At 41.5% G+C, this 17,675-nt stretch overlaps 1 protein-coding gene across 3 annotated transcripts in view; it reads left to right on the top strand.

Moving 5' to 3' along the window:
* tmem117 (transmembrane protein 117) overlaps window positions 1–17,675 on the top strand; it is a 68,165-nt gene that overhangs the window by 39,538 nt on the left and 10,952 nt on the right. For all 3 annotated transcript variants that reach the window (XM_036952899.1, XM_021568010.2, XM_021568019.2), the window contains exons 4-6: window positions 3,591–3,690; window positions 4,850–4,947; window positions 8,566–8,725. In XM_036952899.1, coding sequence (XP_036808794.1) covers window positions 3,591–3,690; window positions 4,850–4,947; window positions 8,566–8,725 — 358 coding nt within the window. The remainder of the gene's footprint in view (window positions 1–3,590; window positions 3,691–4,849; window positions 4,948–8,565; window positions 8,726–17,675) is intronic.

The following is a 17,675-nucleotide window of genomic DNA, read 5'->3' as shown; positions in this document are numbered from 1 at the left end:
TGAGCCAGTGGAGGGATAAGAGACTAGATAACTCTATCTGGAGGAAGTTTAATATGTGGGCTCATGTCGCTCTGACTAAAAAAAGAGGGTGATGGATTCTTTTGATTTAGTGATAGGAGAGGCCATACATGACAGCTTTATGTTCTTCTGTTAACTATTAGGTTTACCATTCTCCAGTCCCCAACGATGTGTACTGTGTGCTCTTATGTACTGTACACACAGAGGACACAAGAAAACATCTCAATGTGGATGAAATGGGATTCAATGCCATATCTGTGTACTGGAGAAGGCTAGACACCCCCAAGGCTTTCAGAGGCTACACACCTGCCAGCTTCCTAAAGGGTCACTAGCCATGAGATTTAGAACAGAAGAAACAAGCTGGGAAACTGGTGGATGGAAGGAGCGGGGAAGAGAGAGGAAAGGCCAGGCGATATTTGATGACTCAGTGGAGTACAAGCTATCACAGTGATGTCTTAGAAACGCAATTGCATTCGATAGAGAGGGTAGATTGAGACGTAACTGGTGCACTGCTTTGAGCCATGGAAGCCATTTTGGATCAGATTATTCACGGAACTACTGTGCTGATGTTTCACGTGGAGCCATTTTGGATCTGATTATTCATGGTAGCTACAGTACTGATGCTCTTCCAGGAGGGAGCCATTTCGGATCTGATTAGTCAAGTCTAGTCAATTCAAGTTTACGGCGTACACAGTACAATGAAATGCTTACTTGCAGGTTCCCCCCCGAATGTGAAAACAATAATAATAAGAAAAAATTCAGCTTAATAGAATAGAATAATTACAGGCACTCAACAAATGTATAGTGCAATATTTACATGTGTGTCAGGGAAGGGGGGGGGGGGGGGGGGTACGGCAGCTAGTGTACTGATATTCTACCTCTGCCGTGAACCCTCTCATTAGGTAATCTGTCTTGCAGGCCATCACATTTTCAGCGAGCATGAATAAGTCAGAAAGTGCTGCCTTTAATCACGCTGAGAGAAGATTCCCAAAACTCTTCCTGCGTGCTCTTCTGCTTACCAAAGAAAATGTTTAAATTTAAAGCATTGCTGCCTGGCAGAAGAGGTGCAATGTCTGACCAATTAGATAACAGAGTAGGAGGTGGAGAGAGGTGGAGTGTCTTCTCTAAAAATGTTCATCTAAATTGAATCCATTTTAAATTCAGGATGGGACTCTACAACATTTGGAAAAAGTCAATGGGTGTGAATACTTTGAATACTGAATATATATATTTCCACACTATGAGGTTGGAATAATACTGTGAAAATGCTGACAATGCCTTTTTAGTGTAAGAGCAGTTTGAAAAGACTGCCTGGAATTTCAGCCTGTTTTGGTGGGATGGAGTTTTGGCCTGCCTGGTGACATCACCATGTGGTAAACTAGTTATTAGACCAATAAGAAAGAGAGTTACAAACCTCTCTGCCAATAGCTTAACAGCCAATGTTCGGTTTTCCCATCCCCACTCGGAGCCCTCCCAGACAGTCCTAAAATTCTTGCTTGAGAAATTGCTTCTTGCTAAGAAGCAATTTTTGTTTCTTTTTGGCTATTTTAATTGAAAACATAGTAAGGTAGTTAATTGTTTCCGGGAAATGATTTGATATTGAGATAAAAACGTCTGCAATGGCCCTTTAAGGCTAAGCTGGGGCTTGACAGCGTTTCCAGGTCAATCGATTATAATTTTGCGGCAGGTAAACAACTCCCTGTGGGATCTCCTAGGCAACTGGACCGGGGACAAGCTGCTGAGCATCTAACTAACTTAATCCAGGTATAAATTCCCATTTGAATCAAGTTTTTTTTTTTTCCCAGGCAAAGCAAGGTGATAAGTCACCCATGCCCCTCACATTTCCATTAATAAAGCCCTGTCACAGAGGCCTAATGAATAGATTATTGATGCCATATGATTTATTTTATACCCTTAATACATCTGCTTAACTGTATTTTTTTAACAAACTGCCTGTGCTCATGACTACAGAGACAGAGATGATCTATACAGGGCCAAGAAAACAGGTGCTATTTGGGGTCAGTGGTTTGTAATAGATTTACAGGAGACACTTGAAACAGGACAGTAGCATTTTCACTCTTGTCATCTCATTAAACTTCGGAAGACACCCGGCCAAGCTACACAGAGCATACGCAGTATGAAAAGTGTGACAAAGTCATGGCCAGGAAGACATGACACCACCACCTATCATATTTTATACCGCTGCCTAACAGTATTTTTCAAAACCAGCTCGTTTTCATGACTTCAAAGAACAAGAAAACAGCAGAAGAAAACAAGTGCCATTTGGGTTTAGTGGTTTTTCCATAGCTAATAATGGCAGTTCTGCCCCAGGTCCATTTTCTGGTCTTTATTATGCTTTGTTAATAAGGGGAATAGAGAGTGAATGGGTGAGAAAAGGGAGGAGCAATTATGATTACTTGGAAATGAATGCCTATTAGCTTTCATTTAAACCTGCCTAAGCTCTGCCTAATAGGATATAATGGGATAATCCTATACCGGTTTGAGAGTTGGTTAAGTGTGGCCCGTTGTATTTTCATTCACAAAACCAATGTCTATGTAGAGTCACTGTAAACACTGATAACATGTGAAATAAATGCACAGGAAAATAAAACAGGTGTGGTTGTCATTTTCCAGATGCCTCTATCCACATAGCATAAGAAATATTTAATGGGTACTACGTGGCAGGTTGGAAAACAGCCACGGAGCCAAACAGGGGTGTTTGGAGCTATTGACTACGACCCGTTGGAAAACCTACAGAGCCATATTCATGCCAGCCCATCTATTCTATTCATGAGGCAGTGACCTGGGAGGAGAGGGAGGAGGCTCATCTGATCCACCGCCTCTAAGACGCTGCCAGGAGATCAAACACCCTCCCTCCCTCATCCCCCTTTTCTTCTCCTCTTTCAGGAGCAGCGGGTAGATGGTTGCATAGACAAGGTTTGTGACCCAGTTTCTCCCAGTGGAAGATGACTGAAGTCCCTGAACAAAAGCCTCCCATCCCGTCTTTACCTACAAGAGGAGATATAGGATGGATAACTAGGACTCTAGCGAATGCATGCCATCTTTTTCCTTGCACCAATAACTAACCGTATACCTTAAATGGCTTCCTCCGCGCCCTGTGTATCAGGGATGGTGCCGGTCGCCAAGTAAGGGTGTCCGTCTCATGCTTTTGGATAATGCTGATTTAAATTCACATAGACACTGGTACGAATTTACTAAATGGAAAGAAAATTCATAAAAATTAGGGAGGTAGATTAGGGCCAAATGAATGGTATTGCTGAATAAATTTCACAGCAGTTCAGTGTAAATTGTTTACAACCCTGAGGGCCCCTTGAAGGTAGAGCTGCCTGCCACACTGTTTTCACAGGGCCAGCTTGATATGGATGGGATCTGACAGTTAGCATCATGACACTTAGCAGCCACAGTGCCCATTTTCTGTTTCTCCTATTTTCTGTTGACTCTCCTCCATTTCCTCTCTCCCTCCTCTACCGCTCTCTTTTCTTCTCCTTTACCTTTCTGCCCCTGTCTCTATCTCTCTCCCCCCCCCTCTATATATACATCTCTCTTTCTAGGCCTCACATGGTGACAGAATACATGGGTATCAGGAACGAGAGCTTCATGAAGATTGCAGCAGTGGGGACGTGGATGGGGGACTTTGTGACTGCGTGGATGGTGAGAGAACAATCTGTAGTAGCCCAACACTGATTAGCAGCAAGTAGAATATAAGTACAAAGATAGTGGAATGTGTCTTTTATACCCTTAGCACCAGGAACAGAACAGAGAGAGTGCGAGGTCACAGGAAACACAGAGAGACATAGCGGGCACAGCGAGGAGTAGAGTCGAGCAGAGGAGAGACAGTGAGGGGTGTCTCAACACCAGCCCATCCCTGTTCATTTGTCAACATAAAGAGGGGATGGAGCTCCGCTGGGATCTGGGATAGGACTGCCTGTGGAGGAAGAGAAAGGAGTTTGACACAACACCCACGGGGAGAAAACTTGACAAGCTTCCTCAGAGTTTCCATTAGTATTCCACTGTACACACTGCGGAGAGAGGGAGGAGATATGGAGGAGAGGGGTAGAGGGAGAGAGAGGGGGAGGGAAGAGCGGGGGGGATATAGAAGGGGAAGAGGGAGTTAGAGCAAGGACGGGCAAGGCAAACTGCTGAATCCAGACATTACTCTCTGGGTTTTTACATTCGATTAATTCAACGAGGCACTTTCAAGACGACCTCTGTGTCTCCTTCTCCTCGACAGAACAGATATTTCAGAATGTGTCATCGCTAGATGAGTGAGCAGGAAATGGCTGTTTTTGCAACACTGCTCATGCCAGAAAGATTTACCTGATTTTTCTCAACCAAATCCTTCTCCACTCTTTCTGATAGAAGGAGATGTGGCCTATTCAAAATGTACCTTCGCCTCAATGAAGTACCTTCTCCGAAAGTCTGGATTTGCGTAGTTGTGCATACAATCCTCTAAAATGTCAATTGTCTTTGATCAAAGAAAATAACAGATTACTTTTAATGATTGACTGTATGGAATAGGAATATAAACAATGCAATGCCATTTGAATTGATTATGCCATTCCATTGCAGCGTTCCAAATGCAGAAGGGCAAATTCAAACCATCTATTTTGACGCTGTATTCAGAACGAAATAACACAATCTCATTCCATTCCTTGTCTACGAGTGTCAGAATTCTGTGATTTTAATATTTGAGCTTCATTCAGAGATCAATCCAAAAATTCAAGATTACTGAAAATGCCATCTCAGTTTGAGTTTAGTCTTAATGCTGTACTGGCAACCCACAGCATGTTCGTTTATGGATCTTTCCCAGGTCACTGACATGATGCTCCAGGACCAGCACTACCCAGACTGGGGCAAAGCTGCCAGAAGGTTCTGGAAACAAGGCAATCACAGGATAATCCTCTTCTGGTAGGCTCTGTCTCCAGTCTAATGCATACAATATGCTGCCTCTGAGCACAATCAGTGTGTGTATGTGTGTATGTGTGTGTGTGTGTGTGTGTGTGTGTGTGTGTGTGTGGGTGCTAGGGTTTGTGTGTGTGTGTGGGTGCTAGGGTTTGTGTGTGCTAGGGTTCGTGTGTGTGTGTGGGTGCTAGGGTTCATGTGGGTGCTAGGGTTCATGTGTGTGTGGGTGCTAGGGTTTGTGTCTGTGTGGGTGGGTGCTAGGGTTCATGTGGGTGCTAGGGTTCATGTGTGTGGGTGCTAGGGTTCATGTGGGTGCTAGGGTTCATGTGTGTGCGTGGGTGCTAGGGTTCATGTGTGTGTGGGTGCTAGGGTTCATGTGTGTGTGGGTGCTAGGGTTCATGTGTGTGTGGGTGTTAGGGTTCATGTGTGTGTGGGTGCTAGGGTTCATGTGTGTGTGGGTGCTCTTAACCTCTAGGGTTTACACACAGTTACACACAGTCAATAGGGCTGTTTATCTTCCTCCGCTCAGTGTCAGCACCTTTAATTAGAAAAACAGGCAGAGGAAATCAATGGACATAACAAGGTCACAGGGCCAGCTATACCCCTGCCTTTACACACGCACACACACACACACACACACACACACACACACACACACACACACACACACACACACACACACCTCACTGAGCCAGAGCAAGGGATATGACCCGATCAAGCTGTTACACTGTGTCCAATAATGCTCATCACAAGGGAGAGATCAATGGCCTAGATACAGTTGAAGTCGCAAGTTTACATACACTTAGGTTGGAATCATTAAAACTTGTTTTTCAACCACTCCAAAAATGTATTGATAACAAACTATAGTTTTGGCAAGTCTACTTTGTGCATAACACAAGAAATGTTTCCAACAATTATTTACAGACAGATTGTTTCACTTATAACTCACTGTATCACGTTAATCTGTACAAACAATAGTACGCAAGTATAAACACCATGGGACCACGTAGCCATCATATCGCTCAGGAAGGAGACGCGTTCTGTCCCCTAGAGATGAACGTACTTTGGTGTGAAAAGTGCAAATCAATCCCAGAACAACAGCAAAGGACCTTGTGAAGATGCTGGAGGAAACAGGTTCAAAAGTATCTATATCCACAGTAAAACAAGTCCTATACCGACATAACCTGAAAGGCCGCTCAGCAAGGAAGAAGCCACTGCTCCAAAACCACCATAAAAAGATTACGGTTTGCAACTGCACATGGGGACAAAGATCGTACTTTTTGGAGAAATGTCCACTGGTCTGATGAAACAAAAATAGAACTGTTTGGCCATAATGACCATCGTTATGTTTGGAGGAAAAAGGGGTAGGCTTGCAAGCCAAAGAACACCATCCCAACCGTGAAGCACGGGGGTGGCAGCATCATGTTGTGGGGGTGCTTTGCTGCAGGAGGGACTGGTGCTCTTCACAAAATAGATGGCTTCATGAGGAAGGAACATTATGTGGATATATTGAAGCAACATCTCAAGACATCAGTCAGGAAGTTAAAGCTTGGTTGCAAATGGGTCTTCCAAATGGACAATGACCCCAAACACACTTCCACAGTTGTGGCAAAATGGCTTAAGGACAACAAAGTCAAGGTATTGGAGTGGCCATCACAAAGCCCTGACTTCAATCCTATAGAAAAGCTTGTGCAATCAAGGAGGCCTACAAACCTGACTCAGTTACACCAGCTCTGTCAGGAGGAATGGGCCAAATTCACCCAACTGATTGTGGGAAGCTCGTGGAAGGCTACCCGAAACGTTTGACCCAAGTTAAACAATTTAAAGGCAATATTACCAAATACCAATTGAGCGTATGTAAACTTCTGACCCACTGGGAATGTGATAAAATAAATAAAAGCTGAAATAAATCATTCTATTATTCTGACATTTCACATTCTTAAAATAAAGTGGTGATGCTAACTGACCTAAGATAGGGAGTTTTTACTAGGATTCAATGAAAAACTGAGAAAAACTGAGTTTAAATGTATTTGGCTAAGGTGTATGTAAACTTCCGACTTCAACTGTATATCACACGGTCACTCCACCAGGTCAACATGAATCGTTACTGCCAGTCAAACATTACAGCTTGATGCCCTTTTCTATGCCCCAAATGCTCTAGTGGTTATTGAACAGGCTAGAGGACACTAGGGTCATTTCAGGGACAGGGATATTTGAGCTTATGTTATGTAAAAACATCAACACTGTTGAAACAGTGTGGTATTGTCGGAGTGATTTTTAATTAATAGATTTTAGATGTGTAACATCTCTCGTCAGAATGAGGATAGGACCAAAAGTGCAGCGCGGTAAGTGTTCATGATTTTTATTTATCAAAACACTCAAACAAAATAGCAAAGTGAAAAAACTAACAGTTCTGTAAGGCAAATAAACTATACAGAAAACACCTACCCACAAAACACAGGTGGGGAAAAGGCTACCTATGTATGATTCCTACTCAGAGACAACGATAGACAGCTGCCTCTGATTGGGAACCACAAACACAAAATAAAATATGAACACTTACCACGCTGCGCTTTGGTCCTCACCTTCTTCCACCACAGACGTTACATTTATACAAAATGTAGCTATTTGTTACATTTGACTGCAGTTCTACTTATTTCTCTGAGATGTAGGCGGATCTATAGCGTTTTGCAAAAAAACCCATGATAATTTGTCTCTCTGAAATCGTACCGTCAAGTGATAGATTTGAAACAAATACTGTACATGTCTGTCATTGAACAACCCCATGTCATGATTAGATAGTGAAAAACTCACCAATATCTTTCATCATTTCTTTAAACAATAAAAGCTCATTTACCAACATTTCTGAAAATGTATATATCGAGTTTTGGAATGAAACTCTTCATACGTATGAATGACTAATAAGTTGAAGTTAAACACCACACTCTTCAATTGATTGTTCCTCTATTAGGATGCAAGGGAGATACCTGTAGTCTCAGTGGCTACTCTGGAAGCCTTTGTCTTGTTGATGGATGCCTCCAGTCTGACGGTCACAATCAATTTGTACTCTGACGAGCCATCATCTCAAATACTGAGGAGAAAGTATGATTGATGAATATGTTGAGGAATGTATCTTGAAATTGTTCAGCAATTAATCTTGGTAAATCACAATAACAGTGCCAAAAATAATCCACTTTAGAATTGTAACAAAAAACAATATTTGAAACATGATATGGCTTGGCGCTAGGTATCTGCAATGCAGCCAGTTACCATGGGGATGGAACAACCCACACAACACCAACGTAATAATTACTGAATGACATTGAAACAAGTACAAAGAAGAGCAAAATATAGAGTTTTGCTAAATCCAAAGTCAATAACACACAGATAAACATAAAATGATACCTAAGAGAATTAGTAACCAATGTCAATATTTACATATACCTATGATGAGCTCCTCTTATTATAGTGTTGATGTTGTGTACTTTAGAGAAATGAGCAGAAGACAAATGTATCGTTGTCCACTGTAACAAATGGACTAATAAAGTGGTAATTAGCAAATCTGTGGAGTGACCCACGTGACTAACAGGAAACTAATGCAATTCTACTTCCTCACTCCTCCAGGACGGTCCTGATCACTCTGACGTCGGTGGTGTTGCTGGTCATCAGTACTGACTGGATCAGCTGGGACAACCTGAACCGCGGCTTTCTGCCTAGCGACGAGGTCTCCAGGGCCTTTCTGGCTTCCTTCATCCTGGTCTTTGACCTGCTCATTGTCATGCAGGTAGGGGCTCCCCCATGGCCAATTAAAAACTAGCTGGGCTCCATTACTCTCCCCCTCTTTTTTCCCTTTATCTCTCCCGTTCCTCACCCCTCCCTCAGTCACAGGGGCACTGCGGCACTGGGTTGAGAGAGCGAGAGAGGGAGACGTTTGATCAGTCAGAGCCTGCATGACTACACACCCACAGCTGCTTCTGATTTATATCTCTACCCCTCATCCAACCAGCCATCCCCCTATCCAGCCATCCCCCTATCTAGCCATCCCCTTAACCAGCCATCCCCTTAACCAGCCATCCCCCTAACCTGCCATCCCCCTATCCAGCCATCCCCCTATCCAGCCATCCCCGTAACCAGCCATCCCCCTATCCAGTCATCCCCCTATCCAGCCATTCCCCTATCCAGCCATCCCCCTATCCAGCCATCCCCCTATCCAGCCATCCCCTATCCAGCCATCCCCCTATCCAGCCATCCCCCTATCCAGCATTTCCCCTATCCAGCCATTCCCCTATCCAGCCATACCTCTACCCAGCCATCCCCCTATCCAGCCATCCCCCTATCCAGATATCCCCCTATCCAGCCATCCCTCTATCCAGCCATCCCTCCATTCGGCCATCCCTCCATCCGGCCAGGCTTCAGCTAAGGACTTACCCGTGCTCTCCTCTTCTGTGAACCCAGGACTTTTCTAATGATGACTCATAACATTTAATGTTTTCTTTCCTTTTTTCCACTCAATGTCCTCCATCCCTCCATCCCACAGGAGCCTATACATCAATAAAGTGTTTGTCAGTGGCATACTCATGAATATGCAAATGTATTTGTCTGGGTAGAAAATGCATAGCGGTGTTTCAAGGAGAGAAGGCTTTCAACACAGTAGCCTCAAGCCAAATACAGACTGGGTGGTTTGGAACTCAAGCCTAATTCAGCCAGGCTTCTACTTACGTTTAATAGACATATTTTATCCGCTTTCTTCTTGCTTAAAGGATTACATAGTCTAATATCTAGTAGCCCTTAATTGTCTGTTTCCATATGTTTTATGTAATAAATTATTAGTAGCTTCTCATGGATGACTGTACACATTATTGTCTAATAAATCCAGGCTGTGTCACATCCGGCCGTGATGGGGAGTCCCATTGGGCAGCGCACAATTGGCCCAGCATCGTCGGGCTTGGCCGGGGTAGGCAGTCATTGTAAATAAGAATTTGTTCTTAACTGACTTGCCTAGTTAAATAAAGGTTAAATATTATTTTTTTTAAATACCTCAGTTTCCCTTACTCTTCAGAGTCGATTCCTGTGGTTATGGCCACAATTCTTGTTTTTACAGGGCTATGATGATTAGTAAACAATGATTTATATGTAGCATACAATAACTTACTAAATCGTTATTTCCTGTTATTGCTCACCTCGGTCATTCAGTTGATATAGTTAAATAACGTATTACATAGTCAACTGTTGAATGACTTATTTCTGATTAACATGGCCGTTGTTTTCTCGTTGTTTCAAGTTTTATTCGTTATATCCTGTTTTGTCTTTGAATAGGCTTCACTTTTCACTGGTGTCTCCTCTGTTCTCAGAAACGGGCTTATGCGTAGTGACCGTTTTTTTCCGCCAGCTGTCAGTTGGAGCTCCCATCTCCTGCCTCAGACATCATCCCATATGACTACTGCAGTCTCCATAATGTGACTTCCTCATTTGACTCTCTAGTCCCAGCCAGTACCCGACTACTCACCAATCACACTCCTGTTTTTCACCGCTGGGCTGTATTTCACTCTCATTCAGATGCCTTTGTTTATGATAGCTAGCCCCCTCTTATTTTCTGCGCTGTGTACAGCACCCACGTTTACTAGGGTTATTTTATGGTTTCAATAAATAACCGTTAGCGCTCACAAGGACCTGAGGCCTGCTGTCATTGCACTCTATTGTGGCATAGTCAATGAAAACCTCTCTACTCCTCCTTCCGCCATTCCGACCCACATCGTTCCAAATGGCTTCATTCACCTTCATGTAGGCGTGTTGTGGCTGGTAGTTAATCTCGCACCTCCATGAGAAATTAACAGACACAATTAACAGACTGGGCTGGATTTACCTCCCAGCTGATGGAGATTTGCGAGGCTTTTATTTGGGTATTTGATAGTCTAGTATATTCTTCCGTTTTTTATTTCCAGGTGTGTGTGTGTAACTTTGCAGACTTAAAGACTTGTGTGAGTGAGTGTGTGGTGTGTGCGTGCACGTCTGTGTGTGTGTTGCGTGCATGCTCACTGTTTATGTCCTAGAGACTTATTATTTCATGTGAGGGGGCACATTGCTTAAATGTCACCCTTATTAGTGGGACTGTATCAGGAAACAAGTATACATGAGTAAGTGGAAGGCCTAATTAATATCTAGGGGGGATATCTATATTCATATCCTCACATATGAAAAGGTAATCCATTTGTAAGTATTGAAAATGGCTGCTGTTTAGTTAAATAACTATCACTAAAAAAGAACACCCACGAACCTAGTTGTTTCAAAAAAATATTATTAAGTAAGCGAACTGCTTCCACAGCCCTTTTTTTGTTTACTCACTTTTTGGTCCAAGTGTTACCTGAACAAACAAATAATGTGTTGCCCAAACTTAGCTACAACTTGAGAAAACTTTTGCAAAAAATTCAGTCAATTTAATATGATGTGTTTGGAATTGATAATTTGTACATCTTAGCTAAAAAGGCTGTAGAACTGGTTAAACACACACAAACAGTGCTTTTAACATACAATGTTTTCAATACTTAACATACATGATTACATTGTGCACATTCATTTATACAGTCATTAATATTCAACATGTCCTCACCTGGGATTTGAACTCACTACCTCTTGATTCATGGCATTCCAATCTTCCTGCTACACCACCATGCCTGTGCAATTATCAGTTAACAGGTTTGGGGATTACATGTAAGGGATTACAAAAAAGGATAACTGTAATCGTTACCAACGAAAGTATTGTAATCAGATTACAGATACTTTTGAAAAGCTAGATTACTTTGAGTATTACTTTTAAATTCAGAAAGGATGTTTGCGAAAACAATTCTTTGACACTTCTCTGTTTTCTCAATGACATTCAAATCATCATTGAAAAAAGGTGCATGTTTAAGTTTGTTCCACCTGAGGGAGTCTGACCCCAAGGAGACCACTATGATGACACACCAAATGGTTTGATGGATCGCAGGAAAAGAGCAGGAATAGGCTTTTGTAGGCTACAGTCCAAACATTTCTTCCAATGGTGTGACTGCTGTCGGCATCCAACGATTATCCAATTTGAATAGGAAGTAAGGACGACAGCAGTGGTGTGGTCTACGGCGATACGGATATCACTTACTATTGATATCTACATAGCACATTGATGTAAATCACATTTCTACTCTCTGATTTAGCTATTTTCGCTTTATGGAATTTTTTGTTTTGTGGATGGCTGTTTACAAATCTAAATGTGTATTTGGACCAAATAATGGTTGAATTCAAGAAGTTTACATTGCCAATCAATCATTGGTTTTTAAACCAGTGGACAGCCAGTGAAAAATGCACTCTTGCACAGCTGCATAGTGCGGATCCCAGCCTATGGATAAATGTAGGGCTTTTATTGCTCAATCTAATCCATGCTGATAAAAAAAAGTCCTATTCTTGAAGATCAAGGTGTATAACATTTATTGGAATGACTAGAATTCTGATCGACTTTTAAATGATATCTTTACATGAAAAATCGAACCAACACATCAAGTAAAATGTAACATCCATATATGGCCAGCTGTTTCAACTTTAACATTGATTTATCCTGCAATAGATAAATTATTCAATTGGTAACATACACACGTAATCTAAAAGTAACTGAATGTAATCAGATTATGTTACTGAGTTTGGGTAATCCAAAAGTTACATTACTGATTACAATTTTGGACAGGTGACTAGTAACTGTAACGGATTACATTTAGAAAGTAACTTACCCAGCCCTGACAGTTAATCTGACTATTCTCTATTCATTGATTCAATTCACTTATTTAAGCATTTTTTTTTTTTTTATGTTACTCCTTAATCACTATGATAAAGAAAAGAATTATTCTTGGGTGTACTTTTAACAGAGCTGAGATTTTATTTGAAGTGCAAAGTGTAGCAATACAGGTCAAGTCAGTTATGGACACATGTGGTGGAGTAGGAGGAAGCTTGGAATGCTGTAAACCACAAGGTTTTGAGTTCAAATCCCAGGTGAGGACAACTTGAATATTGATTTTTATATGTATATGAACATACACAATGTAATCATGTGTGTCAAATATGTAAGTTGAAAAGTTGTATGATAAAAGCACTGTGTGTGTGTAACTAATTCCACAGCCTTTTTTTGGTAAGATGCCCAAATAATAATTTATAATTAAATGAACATATGAGACAATTTGAGCAAACGCATCATTTTAAGTAGGCAGAACTTTGGGCCAACAAAAAATGATAAGTTCAGATAACACTTTGACCTAAAAGTTGAGTAAACAAAAAAAAGTCCATGGAAGCAGTTAATTAAGAATATTTAGTTTAAACAACTCCATTACGTTTTTCAGTGTAGGCTATACTGTCATGATCGAAGAAAAGGCCGTTATGCATAAAAAGAAAGATCTGTGTGTGTCTTCGGGTTATCTAAGACCTACAGCATGTTTCTCTGTCTGTTCAACACACATATTCTTCCCAGACATTATCTTCGGCATATTTCATTGATCTTACATTGTAGAGTCTTTATTGACTTTTCCCAATCAGGGATTTAGGAGGCACAGAGTGGTTCGTGATGTCTGTATTGAGTGGTTTGTGATGTGTTTTGACATGAGGAACCCCCAGTGCACAAAGGCACAGTACAGGGCCCTGTAAACACACTGTGCACTGCAGCTGTCAGTTAGGCTTTTGACCTCTGTGGTACCTTACCCATCAATAGACAACTCTCCTGAATCCCTAGCAAGTACCATGAAAAGAAATCCCTGTTGTTCACTTTGGAACATAATGTATTGTTGTCTCTGATTTTATGCTTGGTCTTACATGATATGTGTTGTTTACTTCAGTAAAAGCTGTCACTATGAAAGACTTCTGATCAGATGGACTCCTGGGATGCTTGTTGAAAATGAGCGGGAGCTAGACACAGTAGGGTGCAAAGCATTGGATGATTGTGTATCAAATCAAATCAAACGTGATTCATCACATGCGCCGAATACAACCTTACAGTGAAATGCTTACTTACAAGCCCCTAACCAACAACGCAGTTAAAAAAAAATATGAATAAGAATACGAAATAAAAGGAACAAGTAATTAAAGAGCAGCAGTAACATAACAGTAGCGAGGCTTATATACAGGGGGTACTGGTACAGAGTCAATGTGTGGGGGCACCGGTTAGACGAGGTAATATGTACAGTTCAAGTCGGAAGTTTACATACACTTAAATCTCATTTTTCAACCACTCGACACATTTTTTTGTTAACAAACTATAGTTTTGGCAAGTCGGTTAGGACATCTACTTTGTGCATGACACAAGTCATTTTCCCAACAATTGTTTACAGACAGATTATTTCACTTATAATTCACTGTATCACAATTCCAGTGGGTCAGAAGTTTACATACACTAAGTTGACTGTGCCTTTAAACAGCTTGGAAAATTCCAGAAAATTGTGTCATGGCTTTAGAAGCTTCTGATAGGCTAATTGACATCATTTGAGTCAATTGGAGGTGTACCTGTGGATGTATTTCAAGGCCTACCTTCAAACTCAATGCCTCTTTGCTTGACATCATGGGAAAATCTAAAGAAATCAGCCAAGACCTCAGAAAACAAATTGTAGACCTCCACATGTCTGGTTCATCCTTGGGAGCAATTTCCAAACGCCTGAAGGTACCACATTCATCTGTACAAATAGTAGTACGCAAGTATAAACACCATGGGACCACGCAGCCGTCATACCGCTCAGGAAGGAGACGCATTCTGTCTCCTAGAGATGAACGTACTTTGGTGCGAAAAGTGCAAGTCAATCCCAGAACAACAGCAAAGGACCGTGTGAAGATGCTGGAGGAAATAGGTACAAAAGTATCTATATCCACAGTAAAACAAGTCCTATATCAACATAACCTGAAAGGCCACTCGGCAAGGAAGAAGCCACTGCTCCAAAACCGCCATAAAAAAGCCAGACTACAGTTTGCAACTGCACATAGGGACAAAGATCGTATTTTTGGGAGAAATGTCCTCTGTTCTGATGAAACAAAAATAGAACTGTTTGGCCATAATGGCCATCGTTATGTTTGGAGGAAAAAGGGGTAGGCTTGCAAGCCAATGAACACCATCCCAACCGTGAAGCACGAGTGTGGCAGCTTCATGTTGTGGGGGTGCTTTGCTACAGAGATACTGGTGCACTTCACAAAATAGATGGCATCATGAGGCAGGAAAATTATGTGGATTTATTGAAGCAACATCTCAAGACATCAGTCAGGAAGTTAAAGCTTGGTCGCAAACGGGTCTTCCAAATGGAAGTATTCTTCCAAAGTTGTGGCAAAATGGCTTAAGGACAACAAAGTCAAGGGATTGGAGTGGCCATAACAAAGCCCTGACTTCAATCCTATAGACATTTTGTGGGCAGAACTGACAAAGCATGTGCGAGCAAGGAGGCCTACAAACCTGACTCGGTTACACCAGCTCTGTCAGGATGTCATGTTGTGTCTTGTTTCTGTCCTTTCCCTTCACCCTGTCTCCCTCTGCTGGTCGTTATTAGGTTACCTTTTCTCCCCCTCTTTCCCCCAGCTGTTCCTTGTCTCCTCCTAACTACCTCGTCACCCCTTTTCCCACCTGTTCCCTTTTTCCCTCTGATTAGTCCTCTATATCTCTCTCTGTTTTTGCTCCTGTCTTTGTCGGATTCTTGTTTGTGTTATTCATGCCTGAACCAGACTATCGTCATGTTTGCTGCAACCTTGTCCTGTCCTGTCGGAATCTGCCGGTCCATCTGAGCCTACGTATGTTTTGTTATTAAAGAAGCTCTGTTTACGTTAATTCGCTTTTGGGTCCTCATTCACGCACCGTAACACAGGAGGCCAGACTTCACCCAACTGATAGTGGGAAGCTTGTGGAAGGCTGCCCGAATGGTTTGACCCAAGTTAAACCATTTAAAGGCAATGCTACAAAATACTAATTGAGTGCATGTAAACTAGAGGTCGACCGATTGTGATTTTTCAACGTCTATACCGTTTATTGGAGGACCCAAAAAAGCCGATACCGATAAATTGGCCGATTTGTTGTTGTTTTTTAATTTATTTTTTAATTTGTAATGATCACAATTACAACAATACTGAATGAACACTTATTTTAACTTAATATAATACATCAATAAAATAAATTTAGCCTCAAATAAATAATGAAACATGTTCAATTTGGTTTAAATAATGCAAAAACAAAGTGTTGGAGAAGAAAGTAAAAGCGCAATATGTGCCATGTAAGAAAGCTAACGTTTAAGTTCCTTGCTCAGAACATGAGAACATATGAAAGCTGGTGGTTCTTTTTAACATGAGTCTGCAATATTCCAAGGTAAGACGTTTTAGGTTGTAGTTATTCTAGGAATTATAGGACTATTTCTCTCTATATGATTTGTATTTCATATACCTTTGACTATTGGATGTTCTTATAGGCACTTTAGTATTGCCAGTGTAACATTATAGCTTCCGTCCCTCTCCTCGCTCCTACCTGGGCTCGAACCAGGAACACATCGACAACAGCCACCTTCGAAGCAGAATTACCCATGCAGAACAAGGGGAACAACTACTCCAAGTCAGTGCGAGTGACGTTTGAAACGCTATTAGCGGTCAGCCCGCTAACTAGCTAGCCATTTCACATCGGTTACAGCCTAATCACGGGAGTTGATAGGCTTGAGGTCATAAACAGCGCAATGCTTAACGCATTGCGAAGAGCTGCTGGCAATATGCACGAAAGTGCTGTTTGAATGAATGCTAACGAGCCTGCTTTGCCTACCATCGCTCAGACAGACTGCTCTATCAAATCATAGCCTTAATTATAACATAACACACAGAAATACGAGCCTTAGGTCATTAATATGGTCAAATCAGGAAACTATCATCTCGAAAACAAAACGTTTATTATTTCAGTGAAATACGGAACCGTTGTGTATTTTATCTAACAGGTGCCTTCCATAAGTCTAAATATTGCTGTTACATTGTACAACCTTCAATGTTATGTCATAATTACGTAACATCCTGGAAAATTAGTTCGCAACGAGCCAGGCGGCCCAAACTGTTGCATATACACTGACTCTGCGTGCAATGAACGCAAGAGAAGTGACACAATTTCACCTGGTTAATATTACCTGCTAACCTGGATTTCTTTTAGCTAAATATATAGGTTTAAAAAATATACTTCTGTGTATTGATTTTAAGAAAGGCATTGATGTTTATGGTTAGGTACAGTCGTGCAACGATTGTGATTTTTCGCAAATGCGCTTTTGTTAAATCATCCCCCGTTTGGCGAAGTTGGCTGTCTTTGTTAGGAAGAAATAGTCTTCACACAGTTCGCAACGAGCCAGGCGGCCCAAACTGCTGCATATACCCTGACTCTGTTGCAAGAGAAGTGACACATTTTCCCTAGTTAAAAGAAATTCATGTTAGCAGGCAATATTAACTAAATATGCAGGTTTAAAAATATATACTTATGCATTGATTTTAAGAAAGGCATTGATGTTTATGGTTAGGTACACACTGGAACAACCACAGTCCTTTTTCACGAATGCGCACCGCATCGATTATATGCAACGCAGGACACTCTAGATAAACTAGTAATATCATCAACCATGTGTAGTTACAGTGCCTTGCGAAAGTATTCGGCCCCCTTGAACTTTGCGACTTTTTGCCACATTTCAGGTTTCAAACATAAAGATATAAAACTGTATTTTTTTGTGAAGAATCAACAA

The sequence above is a fragment of the Oncorhynchus mykiss genome, chromosome 2 (genome assembly GCF_013265735.2).
Source record: "Oncorhynchus mykiss isolate Arlee chromosome 2, USDA_OmykA_1.1, whole genome shotgun sequence".
Classification (NCBI taxonomy): Eukaryota; Metazoa; Chordata; class Actinopteri; order Salmoniformes; family Salmonidae; genus Oncorhynchus; species Oncorhynchus mykiss.
This window is presented reverse-complemented; position numbering and strand designations above follow the sequence as displayed.